At 37.9% G+C, this 20,085-nt stretch overlaps 2 protein-coding genes across 2 annotated transcripts in view; one reads left to right on the top strand and one right to left on the bottom strand.

Moving 5' to 3' along the window:
• Positions 1 to 20,085, top strand: part of LOC104650443 (apolipophorins-like) — a 183,447-nt gene that overhangs the window by 10,273 nt on the left and 153,089 nt on the right. The gene's annotated exons all lie outside the window — the stretch shown is intronic.
• The window catches only part of AMOTL1 (angiomotin like 1), a 170,431-nt gene that overhangs the window by 145,283 nt on the left and 5,063 nt on the right, over positions 1 to 20,085 (bottom strand). Inside the window, exon 2 of the mRNA XM_039471276.2 lies at positions 1,648 to 1,786. Coding sequence (XP_039327210.1) covers positions 1,648 to 1,732 — 85 coding nt within the window. The 5' untranslated portion in view covers positions 1,733 to 1,786. The remainder of the gene's footprint in view (positions 1 to 1,647; positions 1,787 to 20,085) is intronic.

Genomic DNA, 20,085 nt, shown 5'->3' with positions numbered 1-20,085 from the left:
ATGAAGGCAGAGATATTTAGAGGCTGTGGTCCCAATTGTCATTCATTCATTCATCCAGCCATCAAATATACACCACAAATTTACCATGCTACAGTTAAAGGGATGCAAAAATGAATAAAACAAGGCATCTGTCTCAAGAAGCACACAGGCTGTTCAGGATACAGACAAGCACAATACAGTGTGATATGTGCTGTGACATGGGAATCTGCAGGGGCTGTGGCAGCACTGAGGAGGGAGGAGGGACTCTCCTTGAGACCAGGATGGGGGTTGGTAGGAGGTGGCGGCAGGAAGAGATCCCAGAACAGATGACTTAAGCAGAAGCTTCAAAGAGGAGTAGGAACTGGCCAAGTGGAAAAGACATGATAATAGCAGCCTTTGCAAAGATTCACAGGTGTGTGAGGGCAGCATGTATTCAGGGATCCAGGTAGAGGTTGACACAGTGAGAGGGAGGGAATTGCTATTAGTGATGAGCAGCAGGAGATGAATCTAGAGAGGCAGGCAGAGGTCAGGTCCTGAAGGGCTGTGTGTTGAGCTAGGGAGGTTCAGCTTTTTTCCATGGGTTGTGAAGAGATGCTGGCTTAAGGGCTTCTAAAAAGTGGCTAGAATGACAGCGTGACAGTGCACAGGAACAAATCACAATTGATTTTGGGGTGGAATGCATCCAAATTTCCTTTCTCAAAGCTTCCTGCCTTCCCTTTGGAAACTATCTCACTGTGTGCAGCAGTCTTGATTGGAAGACATACCCTGGTGTAGTGCAGAAGGTCTGCAAATGTTTGTTGCCATATAAGTTACCTGTTTTAGAGGTGGGCACATCAGAGAGTCCAGTGTGCTATTCTCTATGTCAATCATGCGCTCTCTCTCGTATTATCAGTGCTTGGCATAAAATAGATGCTCAATATTTGTCGAGTAAATGAATAAACAACAAACAAATGGGAGACAGATCCCTGTGAAAACATCTGTGAGTGTATTAACCTCAGCAGCCTTTCATCATCCATCTATAGAATGGCTCCTACCATCAAAGTAGATCTCTATCAGACTTGAGGGCTGGAAGAGAGAGTGGATTTTTAGACCTGATAGAGGACCACAGCTCTGTGTCAGATTATGTTTCTTACATTTGTATGCTCTGCTCCAGGAAAGTAACAATATCTCCACCATTTAATGCTGAGTCACATTAATTGGATAATCATAAAGAAGGTAAAGAGCTGACTACTCTGTTTAGACTGGTTGCTTTATCTCGACTTGATTGTTTGCAGGTTGCTAAGAGGAGAGATGAGCAAAACAGGAACACAGTGCCTGACATATGTTAGGTGCTCAAAGATGTTTGACCAGCTTCCCACCTGGCCAGGGCGAGGGCTCATTAAATAACAGTGGTTGGTCCTCATCATAACCCTGCAAATTGGGCATTCTTACTCTCATGTTAGAGCCCAGGGAATGACAGATTTTCTCAAAGCCATAAAACTTTTAAGTAGTGAATTCAGGATCTGAACCCAGGTCTGTCTGACTTCAAAATCCATTCCCTCTCCTCTCCACTTGGCTGCTTTTGAAAAGACAAACAGCCTGGGCACTTATTGAGTACAGTAGATTGACATTATGAGGTGCAGAAGCTGAGGAGAACCATGCTATCAGGGACATCAAAAACAGCCATACCCGCTCTGGTGTTGGCAAAAGGATGAATTCCAGCATGGGATAACCAGGCTCCTTCCTCCAAAGTCCATTTTTCACTGAGGTCCATGCTTCTAGCAAGTCCCTTGTATGTGTAGCTTTCACATCAAATGGAAGCAGTCTCCTGAAATACACAATGAATACAAAAAAGGGGTATGAATTACCATTGATGTTCTCTTGGGGAAGGGAAGCTTTCTTAAAGAAGAGTGGTCAGTTTCTAGCTCATTTCATTCTTTTGGCACACAAAGCTTGTTGTCTAGATTTGGGCAAGGCCTGAGTGTGAAGTTGCTCAAGCCCACAAACCAGGTTTTCCTCTCCATTCAGTTAACAGATGTTTATGGAATGACTGTAGTGTGCCAGGCTTTGAGCAAGAAATTTACTATTTAGTTCTATATACTTTATAAACTCCTAAAATTTCAGAGCAGGATATAATGTGATCTCAATTTCATTTAAAAGATATATACTCTTCCATTTGATGAAAAAACAGACTGAAAAAATTTGAACTAAGAAGTTGGAAGCAGTTTTAATTGTATTAGAATTATGACTACTTTTTATCGTCTTTGTAATTTTCTGCATTTTCAACAATGACATGTATTGCTTTTGTAATCGGAAAAATGTATGCAATACATATTATTTTAAAAGAACATTTCAGAGCCAAGAAGGATCATCGAGACCAATTTTCCTTTTCCTCTTGAAAACTGTGATAGAAAGACACAGTCACGAGGGCTCTTGGCTTTTGCAAAAAAGATCATTTCCACCCCACTGGCCACTGCTGAGAAGGCTAACCTGAGGAATCTCTCTATAGGCAAACTGTACCTGGGTTGATTACAACTCATGACCAAACTCTTGCCCATATTACAAAGAGATCTTGATAACCCGCTGCATGTAGCAGGTTCTCAAATGAAAGTGGTTGAATTGAACATGACTGATTCACCACATCTGTGAATGCAGCAAGTGGGACGTCCACATAGCAGAAGTCCTGTCAGCCTAATTAGGATAGGCACCAATCATCGTTTGCTGTAATCAGCCCAGCGGGCTTGATTTAGTCTCTAGAATGCTGTTCAGAGTTGCCCTGCAGGTTCCTGCACTGCCTGCCAGACAGAAGACATGGTAGATTGACTTGTTGCTTTTTGGCTATCTGCCTAGAGAAGTGTGATACCCATGTGAGATGCACCAAACAAAAAGCAATATCTAATAAAATACTAGGAAGTACCAAATAATGCAGTGCATTTTATTGGATACCACTTTTCTAGCAATTTGAGTTGAATCCAAGTACCCAAAAGTTTTTTGTCTTCTGTTTGTTTGCTTTTGAGATAGAGTCCCACTCTGTCACCCAGTCTGGAGTGCAGTGGAGTGATCTCGGCTCACTGCAACCTCTGCCTCTCAGGTTGAAGAGATTCTCCTGCCTCAGCCTCCTGAGTAGCTGGGATTACAGGTGTGTGCCACCACGCTCAGCTAATTTTTGTATGTTTAATAGAGATGGGGTTTCACTATGTTAATCAGGCTGGTCTCAAACTCCTGACCTCGTGATCCGCCCACCTCGACCTCCCAAAGTGCTGGGATTACAGGCGTGAACCACCACGCCTGGCTCCAAGTACCCAAAAGTTTTAGAGGTGAATTCTAAACCGGAGTAAATATGGCACAGTGCAATAGTGAGAACGTTGGACTTATTAATAAATCCAGATTTTAGCCCTGACTCTGCATTCATTGGATGACTTTGGGCAAACCAGGCACTTTCTCGGGGCTTAATATTCTCTTGCAAAGACCTGTTCAGGCTTCCAAGACTTGCAGCCTATAATAATATGCTTTCACATGCAAAGGTTACCTATCTACCCATGTCAGTGGATTGAGGAAGCTGCATTATTTATCCATTAGCCAACGGAGACATCGGCACATGAGAGGTGGCTGATTAAGGCTAGAAGTAGTCTGCTTTTGAACAAGACACATTCTCTGTGCGAAACTAAAAACATGTCTGGAGTAGAAATCCAGTTCTGGGCCATAATCACACTGGTATCATTTAATCAACTGAACTAAATATCAAACATTTTACATCTTCACTGATTATGAAATAACATTAACAATAATACTACATCCTTAAAAAGCAACACTTATTTACAGCAAGTAATTCAAAATCACTTCATTAATCTTTGCAGTATCTTTGAGAAGTGAAATAGAGATTCCAAGAGCTTTGTTTGACAAAAATAGGCTTTAGTGATTAACCGAAGAGTGGTTTTCAAAGTAGATTCCCCATCTCTCTTGGCCCAGTGGCCTAGGCACCCTCTGGCTTCCAGGAAACAGATTTACAAGATGATATGAATGTGTGAGGTTAGGCTCTCACATCCATGATTTTATTTTATTAATCTGAACTACATAGGCTCATGGTAAGTGTTTTATTAACTTCAACCGGCAACCCCTGCTGGTTTCTCTGATGCTTGAATTTCACACCTCATCTTGGGAAAACCAAGCACTAAATGTAAATTGAAATGGCATCAAACACAAGTATTTTGAGGAAGGCTTTGATCCATCACACCTGTGACTGAAATTCCAACACCTCCCTTGAACCACAGGAGGCCCCAGAGTTGCTCAGGAGACTGGCTCGTAGAAAAGAGTTTTCAGGCCTCTGGCCATATAAAATAACTTATTAAAGAATTTCTATTAGGTGTTTCACATCCACTCAAGTCAAAACTCTGCCATAGACAAAGTCCATGAAGAAGAAACTAAAATTTAATGGAACCATGAGAATTTAATGTAGAAACATAATACAGCCATGGAAACAGGAAGTGAAGAAATACTTTCCGCTAAAGCAGTGAATGACAGCACAAACACTAATATGCCTGATGAGTTGGGGTGGGGTGAGTGGGAAAGACTATCAAAAACTTACAGCTATAATTCTGGCTTTGAAAGTCACTTTTTTAGAACTAAGCTACCTGCATAGATGGACACTGAGGACTACAGAATACTGGAATACTATGAATACATAATTGGCATTTCATAAACATTGGTTGATTGAATGGATGAATAAATGATAATGCCTAGAGTCAGTGGGGACCCAACCCAGGTATTAGATCTCATAAAGCTCTGAAAGGAGATTTTTCTACACTGATAGAGTGGTGTAAGACAGACCAGCAGAGTGGCCCTTTGGATTTAAGAAGGTTTAACTCTCTGGCTCCCTTAGACCAGAACTCTCCTGAAACTGACACATCCTCCTTTTTTACGGGTCTACCTCTAGAGCCATCTACCCAGCTGCCCAAGCCAGAAACTTGGCCATCCTTGACTTATTACATCTCCCATCCAGCTGATCACCATGCTTTGTCCATTCTTTCAAATGTCTCAATAATTTATCTGCTTCTGTTTTCCTTACCTCAGCTTTTGTTGAACTACCATCATCTCCCTCCCACAGAGCACTGTGACAACTTCAGGGAGTCCCTGCTCTTCATTTCCTCCAACCCATTCTCCACAATTTAGTTGTAGTAGTATTTTTAAAGCACACATCTGATCATGTCACTTCTGGATTAAAATACTCCAGTTATTCATTGCTTCCAGGAGAAAGTCTGGACTATTTAACATGGTATATAACACACTACTATTACAAGGCATTTGCAGTCCCTGAATAAGCTCCCTTCTTAGGTCTTTTGTATATTCAGCCATTCCTAGAGCTCTAGCAAGATTGTTCTTCCTGCTTACCCTTTTCACCTTGCTAACTCCAACTTATCCTTCACTTCTCATCTTAGACTTGGTTATATGTTCCTGAGAGGCTTCCACAGGCTCCCTGTGCTTACCTTATTATAGCATTTATCACACTGCATTGCAGTTTTCTGTTAATATGTCTATAGTTTAGTTTATAGTTATGTACTTGAGAGCAAGGATCCTACTTTATTTGTATTTGACCCTAGCATTTGCACAGTGCTATCGTAACATAGGCACTCAATATAGATTTGCTGAATGAATGACTACATAAATGAATAGTGCTGTTTGGCACAAGTGTGTTTCAGCTAACAAGTCTTTTTAAAAAGTACTCTGTTTGCAACCTCACCCATCGCCTCAGCTTCTCTGAAAATTTTTCCATCTCAAAACCACACCCCAAGTGCCTTTGCTTCTTGGCCCTCTTCTGGCCTCCTTATCCAGTCTAACTTGCTGAGATTCCCCCACCTCTTCACACACTTCAGCTTAGACACCTGCCCTTCTATCCAGCATGCCACAGGAGTCCCTGCCACTCACACTCCTGCCTCCTTCCCCAAGGTTGGGATGAATTTAAATTATTGGTTATCCACAGGAGACACCTGCTACCTAATGCAGTCAAGTTACACTGGGACCTCTAACCACCACTTCTAGGGCCATTTCTGGCACTGGAGACTTGATCTAGAAATATACATTCAGAAAAACCCTAGCCACACATTGGCTGTGCCTTAACTCCTATTATATGGCCCCAATTGTAAAGAGGGAATTAATTAACTAGAAGTACCATGTCTGAGGATTTAGGAAGCGTATTCCATCATTCAGGTATTCAAACAACTCTTGGTTCTAATGCATATGAACACCATCACAACAAACAAGTGTATTTACTGATAACTTACAATATAAATCTATAAATCAGGATATACATAAATGTATATATACTGACATACAAAAATGAATTCATTCATTCATTCATTTGATAAATACTGACTTGGTGTCTCCTAGGTACTAGTCATTGTACTAAACACATGAAATAGAAAAATGACAAATATTGTTCCTTTCTTTAAGTAGTTTTCAAGCTTGACGGGGAGACATGCATATGAATGTATCATTACAGAACAACATGGTAAGTCCAAGCACAGACGCATACACAGGGTAAACCAAGGATCTGCAAATAATGAAATCTTTAAGTTGAAATGGATCTTAGGGCCCTTAGTCCAACTTGCCTTATGCATGACTTTCCAGTATATTCTTATTCAGCCAATACTTAATTAATACCAGTGATAAGTTTACTCCCTCCCCAGATAGCCCATTACATTTTTGAGCACCTCTGTGAAACAATTCGTTTTTAGATTCTCAACAAAATATTGATCTTCACCAGCAATCCTCAGTGCTGCTGAGCTGTTCCTGGAACTCCTGCCCCTTGTTCTGTCCTTCAAAGCCTGCTTGAAGGAAAGATGCTCTCCAAGCCTTGCAGATCTGGACCTCTCCTTCTTCAGTGAGTCAGGAATCAGAAGGAATATTCCATCTTGGTTACAAGTAGAGGGTATAAACCTATCTGGTCACACCCAGAAGAGAAGCCAAACAGCCCACTAAAGCACGAGAGGAGAGGTTACACAATGGGATCTTCCTTCTCTCCCAGAAATACTTAAGATCTCCATTATCTAGGTCTAGTTTATATCAGCTACCCCAAAATCCCAATCATCGCACCCAGTGGACCACAGCAGAACAGAGGGAAGTCTCCTCTTGGGCTGTTCCAAGGGTTTGGCTCTGATACGTTTCCATTTCTACACTTGAAAGGTTCTTTTCCTTCTAGCTCCAAATATTTCCAAACATATCAGAATCTACATATTTGCTCTTAATATTCAAGTAATAAAATTCAGTGGCACCCGAATTTTATCTTACACTTGTTGGAAGAGAAAAACATTCTAGGTGTTCACTGTGAGAAAAAAAGAATATCTTTTTACCTGAATAAAAGTACATGAAATGCTAGAGGGATGGTATCCTCCTCTGTATAAAATGTCTGATGTTTAGAGAGTTGAGATACTTATTCTGGGCTTCCTGTTTGTTTCCAAGAATTCTTACTGGCTTTGAAGAATTGGAGAGTTTGAGCAACTTGAAAACCATTATTTCAGATTAGTTTATCCAACTGGGCAGAGTATTTATGAAGTTTCTGGGGAATTTACTGATGTTAATATTTTAAATATTCCAATAAATAATTTATGCTACTTCTGTCTAAGGAGATGTGGCAACAAGCATATTTTTAGGAAATTAATGAAGTTTAAAAATTATGAGGTCATTTGCAGAACTCTCAATGTCTCAGGCTTTTCATCTCTGAAGTCAGTCCATTGAGACTACACTCAGAAGTCTCCTCTACCATGAAACCCTGCCAGGCAGACTTATTTCTTTCTTGCTTTGTCCTTCTCACAGCTTTTTATATTCCATTAGGACAATGATTTTTTCCATTGTAGGATAATACTCTCCCATTAGGAGGTATCTTCTCAGGACAAAGTCACATCTTGTTCACCCTTCTATTCCCATTGTTGGCACAGTGCATGGGCATACTCAGGCTCAGGTAATTCTTGTTGGATGAAGGAGACTGACATACCCACAGCTGAGAAACTCAGGTGGGTCTATACCTGCAAACTCCTCACATAAAGCAGGGTTAAATCAGCAATCATAACAAAAGATTTGTCATTAATTTCTGCCACTAGGCAGCACAATGTCCAAGGACACTGATGAGCAAAGAAAAAGGAAAATAAATGTTTCAAAAGGACTGGGTTCTCATCTGGTTTGTGACCTTTTAATGTAATGACTTGGGACAAATCACCTTATCTCCCCAGAGCTTAGTTTTTTGGGGTTATGAAATAGAACTCATAAAGTTTATTTTTCCATATTTGAGTTTTGTGAAAATAAGATGCCAACTGGAGAATCATCAAAACAGTGCATGAATGTATAGTATTGTTATCATTTCAGCAAATTTGCTTACAGGCCTCACTTGTCATGCAGCACTGAATTCCAACTTGGTTGCTTAACTTGGGAAGTGATGTAGTATGTGCAAGGCAGTATGTGTGTGGTGGATAAGAGCAAGGACTTTAGAGACAAATCTGGATTTAAATTTCAGATCTACCATTTACTAGCAGTGATCTGTGAGTAGCATATATAGCATCACTCAGCCTAGTTTTTTTCTGTCTGTAATAGGGGATCATAGCACATGCTTTGTCAGGCTATGGTAAGCAATGTCCGTAATGTACAGATCCTGGCCAGAAATAAAAACTCGGTAAATCACAATAGTAGTAGTTTCTATTATTATCATTATCTTGAAGTAGATACACTTCTGGAAGTGACTTTGTCTCATCTGAAGACTGCATTCCATGGGGAAACAGAATGAAATGTGAGGAATCATTTATCTCAAAGAAAAAGCTGCTGGCTAGAAGACATTTCTCTAAAAAAAAAGATGTGTAAAAAATGGGTAAGAGTGCAAACATGAATCCATTGATATGTGCCAGTTCTAGAAAGGGAGGGGATAAACGAATCAGGGAAGAGCAACAGAGGTGAAGAGGCAGAGGAAGGCTCTGTAAGGACTTGCTGAGATGGAGCCATAAACAATACCAACTGGGTGTGGGCGGCTGGGAAACCACTGGAGAGGATTAAGTGTGGCTATGAGAGAAAAGGAGCTAGGCTGAAGTCTATAAAGCTAAGAGACAAAGAGCCAGATAGATAAACTGCCACAGCTCTCTGATTATCAGCCAAGAATATGATATTGACACGGGCCCCACAGCAAAGGACTGTTGTTAATATGCAGATCTTTACAGCCAAATCCGAACAGGGGAAAACATCACAGTTGCCATCCAATCCAGCACTGTCTATTAAAAAGAGAATGTGAGCTGCATATATAATTTTAAATATTCTAATAGCCACATGTGTTAGTCAGCTACAGCTGCTATAATAAAATACCAGAGTCTAGGTTGTTTCAATAACATTTATTTTTCACAGTTCTGCAGGCTGGGAAATTCTAGATTAAGGTTCTGTCAATTCTGTTTTCTGGCAAATACTCTCTTCCTAGGTTGCTGATGACCACTTTCTCCCTGTGTCCTCACATAGTGGAAAGACAGAGCACTCTAGACTCTTCCAGTTCTTATAAGGACACCAATTCCATAATGTGGGCCCACCCTGAAGACTCATCTAAACTTATTCATCTCCTAAAGGCCCCACCTCCAAATACCATCTATTCAAGGGGTAGGCCTTCAACATACAAATATGTGGTAGCACAAACATTCAATCCATAACACCACATTAAAAAAAAAAAAAGTAGTACGGGTGAAAATAATTTTAATAGTAAATGTTTTTAATCCACTATAGTCACAATACTATTTTAACATGCAATCAAAATAAAACATTATCATTGCAAATGTTAGATATTTTTCCATCCCAAACTTCAAAATATGGTGTGTATTTTCACTTATGCCACACATCCACTTGAACCACTCACATTTCATATGCTCAATAGCTAAACATGGTACAGACCCCATCCCAAAGGAAAATGAATTTTGTTCTCCTGAACTCCTAGGCTCTTAAGATCTTTTTAAAACCTACATCCTTCAATTGAGAAGAGACCTTTGGCAATGTTGTGTTCAGACATCTCTACAGATTCTCAGTAGGTTTCCCCTTAGCATGTTTATTTTAATTTAAGCAATTGCACACCTTTTGAAATCTCCCCTCCAATTCAATATTCACTGAAGGCTGACAATGCTTGGCCTGGACAGGTTAATCATGGTTTGTGTTCCATTCACTCTTCCTTCTAAGGGAAACTATTTTACCCACACCCTCTTCCTTTAATCCCCCAGCACCCCATTTCTTCTTCTGCTCCCCACCACCTCTCTAGCCCAGTTGACTAGGGGTGGGCACACGACTCCATCTGTATAGTTACCTGGTATGGAAAATCTCGCTCAATCAGGCCAGACAATTGAGGGGCCAGTCAGATCCTCTGTCAGGAATATAGAGTCAGAATTAGCAGATAGGGAGAAGCACCAGAAGACGTGCAGAAAAGAAAACAGGGAGAGAGAGCGCTACAAATATTGAGTTTCCAGCCACTTCTCATATTTCTTCAGGGAGGTGTTTTGGGTGGGGGAGGCATGTGGGTTGGAATAGCTCCTCCTCAATCATTTTTCCACCTCAGGTTTCCAAAAGCCATTTCGTTTTAACAAAGTGATTCTCCAGATGAAAGACGTTTGAAAGGCTCCTGTGAGAGATCTCAAAATAACTGTGATTCCTGGAGCTCTGGTAGAACCCTCCAGTACCAGCCACAGTCTGGGCTTCTGAGGTGCAGCTGTTTCATTGCTGCTGGTTTTCCATATGATCCCTGCACCTCTCACGGTCATGACTAGTTTACAAGAATCCTTTATGGGCTGAGGGAGCCTAAGTGAGTCTACCTTTCAATACAACTGCTTTCCACAGAGAGGGATCTTTCATACATCTTTGAGCAAAGTTCTTTTCCACATCTCCCCTTGGACTTGTTTGCTCTCAATCTCATGCCAGCACTTAGCCTGACCAAGAAGTGATGGATTACTTTGGATGGCATCCCCAAGTAATTATATTCTGAAAATACCTCCGCACAGTGGCCTTCTGGGGACCCTTTTAAGCCTCACATCATCTATAGCAGTGGTTCTCAGCTGAGGCTGCACATTCAAACTATCTGGGGAACTTCTAAAATATGCTGATGTCCCAGGCCCTCCCTCAGACTATGAAATCAGAATCTTTGGGGGCAGGTCCTTGGGTGTTCATATTTCTTAAAAACTTCCAAATTTTAATGTGGAGCCACAGTTGTGAAATACTGTGTGATACACAGGATGTGCCCTCACACAGACTCGGGTTTCTATCACAGAAAAGCAGATACTGTTTTTCATTATAAAAGAAATGCATATTTATTTTTTTAAAGAATACATAGTGAGGAAATATCCAAAGTGAGATGACTCACTCATCAGTAGTATGCCCAATAGTCCCACTCCCTAGAGGTAACTATTGCAGTTTTTTATGTGCCCTCCAAATATTTAAATCTCTCTCTCTCTTACACACACACACACACACACACACACATTTTCCCTCTGGCTTTTTGTCTTCCTAATATATCTTGATTATTAGACTAGCATTTCTTTTCGTATACATTTATGGGGCACAGGTATAATTTTGTAACATGCATAGATTGTGTAGTGGTGCAATGAGGACTTTTAGGGTAGCCATCACTCATATAAGGTACATTATAATTATTAAGTAATTTTTTATCATATACCCACTCCCTACCCTAGCCTAGACATTTTTGACAAAGAAAAACAGAGTAAGCATTTGAGTACTTACTTTCCCAAATAATAAAACAAAGCACTATATAAAACTAAAGTAATTAAAACTGTGATCTCATTACTAGAAGAAATAATTTGTTAGCACAGAATAAGAAGTCCAAACAATAATCAATAGAATTTAGTATATGAAAAACATTGGCATTTCAGATTAGTGGGGAAAGGATACACTATTCAATAAACAGTATTGAGATAATTATTGGGACAATTGTCTATTCATTTTTAAGTGGATTCCTATTTCACAGCATATAAAAATTAAAGACGAATTAAAGTCTTCACAATAAAACTAAGCTTGTTAGAAGACATAATTTTATAATTCTGGAGTGGGAAAAATCTTAGTAATATATAAAATCTAGAAGTCACAAAAAATCTATAGACACATTAGGCTACATCAAATTTAAATTTTCTCTAAAAAGAAAAGACAGAATAAAGAAAAGTAAAATAAACAGAAATGCAAGGTAAAATTATAACATATACAAAAGATTAATATCCATATTTTAAAATGTTTCTATATATCAATAAGAAACTGACAGTCAACAGAAAGCAAGACAAGGCTTGCTAGATAAACAAATATAAAAATTAAAAAATATTCAGTTCAACACTCAAAGAGTTGAATTAATCTTGATATCTTTTTCTTTTTCACTCATCACATTGGCAAAATGTTTTAAAAGATTGATACCAAGAAATGGTGATTATCTGAAGAAACAGATATTCTCATACTTTGGTAGAAAAATATACTAAAAACAGTTTTTAAATGGCAACTTGAGATATCTTCACGTTCTCTAATATACATGAAGTCATCTGTCATTTGATTTAGCAATTTCACTTCTAAGTATCTACCCTACAGAAAGCAATTACAGAATAAGAGCACAAACATATATGTAATATGGCATTTTTTTGTAATGAAAAAAAGAAAACATTTTAATGGCTGTCATAAATGATTAAAGTAAGGTATAGTTATATTGTAAATCACACATAGCCATTAACACAAATAAAATGACTCTGTAAAAACTGATACGAAAAGTTGGTAAATTGACATATAAATTGTAAAAAGCCAGTGCAAAATAATTTATAAAGGGAATCCAACTTTTGTCCAAGAAACATATACATGCACACTTTTAATCACATAGAGAAAGGCCTTGAAGGAATAGTAGACTTTTTTTTTTTTTTTTGAGACGGAGTTTCGCTCTTGTTACCCAGGCTGGAGTGCAATGGCACGATCTCGGCTCACCGCAACCTCCACCTCCTGGGTTCAGGCAATTCTCCTGCCTCAGCCTCCTGAGTAGCTGGGATTATAGGCACGTGCCACCATCCCCAGCTAATTTTTTTTGTATTTTTAGTAGAGACGGGGTTTCACCATGTTGACCAGGTTGGTCTCGATCTCTCGACCTTGTGATCCACTCACCTCGGCCTCGCAAAGTGCTGGGATTACAGGCTTGAGCCACCGCGCCCGGCCCGGAATAGTAGACTTTTAATAGATATACCTCCAGGCAAGGAAGTGAGATTTCAAGTTTGAGAGTGTGAAGCTTAGAAGGAAACTTTATTAACACCATCTATTTTTTTTACAAGGCTCATTTATTAAATTTGTAATTTTTTTAAATAATGAAAAGAAGAGAGTTTTCTCAGTGTTTTAATTAGGGCTTTATAAGTTCTGAGTTTATCTTTCTTTCATATATTTATTGGCCATCTGTATTTCTTTTCTTCTAAACAGCCTGTTCATGTACTTTGCCCATCTTTATGCAATTTCTTTTTTTGTATTGAATGTACTATTTAAAAATTTTAAAGTGTATTTTGCTTCATTGCATAAAAGTTGCAAATGGTCTTTTTTCTATTTATTATTGTATTCTGATTTCATTTATACTACCTTCATCACATGTTTTATTTGTATTTTAAGTAATCCTATGTATCAGTCTTATCTTTATATAGCTTCTGAGTTTGGTGCCATGCTTAAAAAGTTCTGTTCTACTTCAAGATCATTAAATAATTTATCAATTTTAAAATTATTTTTATTGCTTAATTTTTAATATATGTTGTTATTAATCTAGAATGTATTTGGAGACAGGAATCCAGCTTTAATTTTCCTTTCCAAATGTCATTTCCCCCAATATCACTGGGTTGAAACACCACATTGCCATTTTTGTTAGCTGTCTTTCTGGACTCTTTATATTTTTCCCACTGATTTCTACAGTTTTGTACTTGTATTTTAATATTTTGTGACATGTTTTAATTATCTATCTAATATGACTAGACTTCCTCCCTCATATGGCTTTTCCTGCAAGAAATTGTCTGTCTCTTCCCATTTTTCAATTGTAAAAGTTTATTGTGAGTTAAGATGTTACAGACTCACTTTTACCTCTTCTTCTCCTCTAAATATAACTAAATACTCTGGAAATAACTCAACAGATGATTGTAAAAGGACTCTGAAAGATGGAAAAGAGAAAGTTGACTGGCTAGGGACTTTAGAACTTGAGACACCATAGTGATTTCCCTGAGTTTTCTTTTTATCTCCCATATATCCCATGCCCAGCACCAGGGAGGCTTACAACCCCAAACCACCAGCAGGAATAGAATTGAAAAACAAACACGAAAAGCTGTCTGTCTCTGGCCAAAGGCAGGGAAAGGGTGAGCCCAGAAGAGTCCTGCCAGAAAAATAATCCTCTGGTCCTCGTGCTGACCTGTGGCAGGAGCAAGAGACTGATCCTCCTGAGCAGCAATAGTAGCACAGCAGACTGAACCATTCCCTACCCAACACATGTCAGCAAGCCCCACTCTCTACAGTGTCACATCAGCAAACTCCAGAATAGTGGTGTGCTCCATCTGCAACAATATCAGTAGGGTACCTATCCCATACCCAAGATAATAGGTAGGCCAGTCTATCCTCAGGGGAAGCATTAGCAAACTTGAACAAGACTATCCCCTCCCCTATACCCATCAAACAGCCCATGAGGCACCTGCAGTAATAAAGCAGGATCCCAAGTAGCAGCAGAAGAACAAGGTAGACTGTATTAGCATTGTAAGAACTCTGAAAACAAATTGTCACTGGAACTACAACTCACAAAAGTAGACCAGAACTTACACACTAAGCTCCCAAAGGGTGACTGCTTACTAAAAATAAAATATCTAAATAGTATGAAGTGTATTCTAAAATAATACCCAAAATGTCTGGGGTACAAGTGGAAGTCACTCATTATACCAAGAACCAGGAAACATACAACTTTTATGAGAAATGACAATCAACTGATGCCAACTTTGAAGAGACTCAGATGTTGAAGTTATCTGAAAATGATTTTAAGGTAATCATTATAAAAATGTTTCAACAGTTACAAATTTGCTTGAAACACATGAAAAATACACAATTCTAACAAAGAAAAAGAAGTCATAAGAAAGAACCGAATGCAGAAAATAGAATTTAAATAGACAATAACAAATAAAAAGTCACCAGATGAGCTTAGTAGTAGAATGCTGATGATAACACAGAGTCAGTGAACTTAAGGACAGAACAGTAGAATTTACTTGTACAAAAAAAGAAAAAATAGGCAAAAAAATCTAACAGAGCCTCAGAGACTCTGTAGGATCAAAACAAAGATATAATATTTGTATTGTTAGCATCTCAGAGGGAAAAAAGAAAGATTGGCTGAAAAAGTTTTTTTTTTTTTTTTTTTTTTTTTGAGACGGAGTTTCACTCTTGTTACCCAGGCTGGAGTGCAATGGCATGATCTCGGCTCACCACAACCTCTGCCTCCTGGGTTCAGGCAATTCTCCTGCCTCAGCCTCCTGAGTAGCTGGGATTACAGGCACGCACCACCATGCCCAGCTAATTTTTTGTATTTTTAGTAGAGTCGGGGTTTCACCATGTTGACCAGGATGGTATCGATCTCTCGACCTCGTGATCCACCCGCCTCGGCCTCCCAAAGTGCTGGGATTACAAGCTTGAGCCACCGTGCCCGGCCTTGAAAAAGTATTTTTAAAAATGGCTGAAAACTTTCAAATTTGGTGAACTGCATGCATGCACAGGTTCAGGAAGCCAACTGAACCTAAATAAGATAAATCCAAGGAAATCTACGCTAAGACACATTATAAACTTCTGAAAACTAAAACAAGCAAACAAAAAAACACTTTAAAACAGCCAAAGATACACGATGCATTACTTATAGATAAACACCAATTAGAATGACAGAGGATTTCTCATTTTAGGCTATGAAGGCCAGAAGGACCTGGCACACTACATTTTAAGTCCTGAAAGAAGAAAATCCAAAATCATAAATCCTGTATCTAGCAAAACTATCCTTCAGGAATGAAAGGGGAAATAAAGACATTATCAGGCAAAGGAAAACTAAGAGAATTTGTCACCAACAGACCTACCATTAAACAATGGCTAAAGGAAGCTCTTCAAACAGAAAGAAAGTGATAACAAAGGAAGGGTGATACTGGGTGCAGTGGGTCACACCTGTAATCCCAGCACTTTGGGAGGCCAAGGCAGGAGGACTGCCTGAGACCAGGAATTTGCGACCAGCTTGGCCAATATAGTAAGACCCCAGTTTTAAAATAAAAATAAAAACAGCTGGGAGTGGTGGCATTCAGGGAATATTCATCATAATAGACTATATTTGGGGTCATAAAATAGCTATTAACAAATGTTAAGAAATTAAAATCAAATAGAGTATGTTCTCTAACCTTATGGAATAAAACTAGAAATCAGTAACAAAACAAAAACAGAAAAACCATTAGGCACATGGAAGTTAAACAGCACACTTTTAAATAAGCCATAGGTAAATCAGAAAGTCTCCAAGGACATCTTTACAGACTAAATAGAACTTAACAAAAACAAATAAACAACATCAGAATTTGTAAGATGCAGCTAAAGTGGCAAAAGAAAAATTTATAGCACTAAAGCCTTACATTAGAAAACAGAAGTAATCACAAGTCAGTAATTCAAGCTGCTAGCTCAAGAAACAACAAAAGGAAGAGCAAAATATATCAAAGTCAAGCAGAAAGAAAAAAATTAAGATAATGGCAGAAAGAAATGAATCTGAAATAGGGAAAGCAATAGAGAAAATTTATGAAATATAAAGCTGGTTATTAGTGGAAAAAATTGATATAATTGATAACTCCCTAGCCAGACTGGTAAAGATCAAAAGAAAGAAGACACAAATTACCATTATCAAATAAAAGATATTGCCACAGATTTTACAGTCATTAAAAGAATAATATGGAATAGATGCACAACTTCACACTCATAAATTCAACAATTTCAAAGAAGTGGACTAATTCCCAAATCACAATGAAAACTCAGCCAAGATGAAATAGATAATCTGAACAGTTTTACAACTATAAAAAAACTTAATTTATAATTACAAATCTCCCCAAAAAGAAATTTCCAGGTCCAGATGATTTCACTGGAGAATTTTTCCAAGCATTTAAAGAATTAATACCAATTTCACACAATCTCTTTTTCAAAATAGAAAAGAAGGAATCACTTTCTTTCTTTCTTTTTTTTTTTGAGACGGAGTTTCGCTCTTGTTACCCAGGCTGGAGTGCAATGGCACGATCTCGGCTCACCGCAACCTCCGCCTCCTGGGTTCAGGCAATTCTCCTGCCTCAGCCTCCTGAGTAGCTGGGATTACAGGCACGCACCACCATGCCCAGCTAATTTTTTGTATTTTTAGTAGAGATGGGGTTTCACCATGTTGACCAGGATGGTCTCGATCTCTTGACCTTGTGATCCACCTGCTTTGGCCTCCCGAAGTGCTGGGATTACAGGCTTGAGCCACCGCACCCGGCCAGGAAGGAATCACTTTCTATCTCCTTTTCTGAGGCCAGTACTAGCTTTATATGAAACCAGACAAAGACAATACAAAAGAAGAAAAACCGCAAATCAATAATTCTTATGAACTGGGATGCAAAAATCCTTAACAAAATATTATTAAATTGAATCCAGCAATATACAAAAAGGAATAAGAAGCCATAACCAAATGGGATTTATTTCAGCTATGTAAGGCAGGTTCAATATTTGAAAACCATTCAGTGTAATTCACCATAACAACAGCCAAATGTAAAAAAATCACATGATCATACTGATCATTACACAAAAAGCATATAACAAAATCAAACAGTCATTCAAGATAGAAACTCTCAGCAAATTAGGAATAAAGAAACACTTCCTCGACTTGATCAAGAACATCTGCAAAACATCTGTAACTAACATTGTACTTAATGGTGAAAGACTGAATACTTTTCATTTGAGATTGGAAAGGATTTCTGTTCTTATCTCTGTTACTGAGAGGTCTAGCCAGTGCAATAAGGCAAGGAAAAGAAAAATCATACGGAATAGAAAGGGAAAAATAAAATGCTCTATTTGTAGATGACATGATGATCTATGTAGAAAACCCCAAAAAATTACCAATAAAAAGAAGAAGAAGAAATCTAGAACTAATAAATGAGTTCAGCACAGTTGCAGGATTTAATATTAACATAAAAATTAAGTTCATTTCTCTATATTAACAATGTATATGTGGAAACTAAAGTATAACAATGCAATATCATTTTCAATTGCTCCAAAGAAAGTTAAGTACTTAGCATATATTTTTTAAAATACCTATAAAATCCGTATGTTGAAAATTATAAAATCTTCATTAAAAAAACAAAGACCCATGTAAGTGCAGACATTCTTCATGTTCAAGGATTGAAACACTCAACATAGTAAAAATGCCACTTCTCCTCAAATTAAACTACATGTCTAACAGGATTCCCATCAAAATCTTAGCAAGGTTTTGTAGACATAGACAAGCTAATTCTAAAGTTTATATGGAAAGTAAAAGTCCCAATGATTGCCAAAACTTTTGACAAAGAACCCTGAAGTGGAAGGAATAACTCCACCTAGCATACTGCTTATTATAAAGCTACCATATAACTTACTATGTAATAGTAGTCAAATGCTCAAAAGAGTGTGGTATTGTCAGAGAGACAGGCACATCAATGGAAGAGAATAGAGAACTCAGGGATAAAGTCACACAAATATGCTCAGTTGATTTCTTGACAAAGGTGCAAAACCTATTCAAAGAAAGGAGAGCCTTTTAAACAAATGGTGCTTGAGAAATTAGACATACAAAGGCAAAAAAAATTAAAATTGACCTAATCTTGACATGTTATATACAAATTAATTCAAAATAAAGACCTAAATGTGAAGTATAAAACTATAAATCTTTTAGAGAAAAATAGAAAATATTTGGGAACTGGAGACAGGCAAAAAGTTCTTATACTTTGCACTAAAAGCACAATCCATTAAAGGAAAAATTGGTAAATTTGACGTCATGAAAAGTAAACACTTTCACTCTGAGAAAAGCCCTTTCAAGAGGATGGAATAAAAAATTACAGAGTGGGAGAGAATATTTGCAAACCATACATCTAATAAAGGACTTCTATCTAGAATAGATAAAAAACTCACAACACTCAACAGTGAAAAAAACTCAACAACAAAAAACAAACAATCCCATTAGAAAATAGCAGATTATTTGCGTTTTGGCTTGTTTAATTTCCTTAGAGATTCTGGATATTAGACCTTTGTCAGATACATAATTTGAAAACATTTTCTACCATTCTGTAGGTTGTCTGTCTATGTTGCTGGTTTCTTTTGTTGTGCAGAAGCTCTTTAGTTTAATTAGGTCCAATTGTCAATTTTTCTTTTTGTTACAATTGCTTTGGGGACTACCTAAAAATTCTTTGCCAAGACCAATTTTCTAAGTTTTCTTCTAGGATTTTTATAATTTGAGGTCTTACATTTAAATTTTTAATTCATCTTGAGTGAATTTTTGTATATGGTAAAAGGCAGGGGTCTGGTTTCATTCTTCTGCATATAGCTAGCCAGATATCCCAGGGCCGTTTACTGGGGCAAAAAGCATAAACGGGCATTTCACTGAAGAGAAAATACAGAGGACATAACTGAAGTAAAAAATAGCAATAACACCATATTCTGGAAAGGACGCAGAGAAACTCTATTACTCATATATTGCTGGTGGTAACATAAAATGTTATGGTCATTCTGTATAAATATTAATAGTTTGACAGTTTCTTTTAAAACTAAAAACTCACCATAAAACCCAGATATCCCATTCTCAGGCATTTATCCCAAATAAATTAATATTTATGTTCATGCAAAAACTTATAAATGAATGTTCATAGCATCTTTAGTTGCAACAGCTAAATACTAGAAATTACTCAAATGTCCTCCAGTGGGTAAGTGAGTGAATGTGTAAGCAAACTGTGCAATACAACATACTATGCAATACAACACAGTAAAAAGGAACCAACTATTGATGCAGAAAACAACCTGGATACATCTCAAGATTATTATGCTGAATGGAAGAAGCCAATATCTTAAGGTTACATATTAGCATGA

Source organism: Saimiri boliviensis, chromosome 6, assembly GCF_048565385.1.
Source record: "Saimiri boliviensis isolate mSaiBol1 chromosome 6, mSaiBol1.pri, whole genome shotgun sequence".
NCBI classification, from domain to species: Eukaryota; Metazoa; Chordata; class Mammalia; order Primates; family Cebidae; genus Saimiri; species Saimiri boliviensis.
The sequence above is the reverse complement of the archived record's forward strand: the minus strand, read 5'-3'. Positions and strand labels throughout refer to the sequence as shown.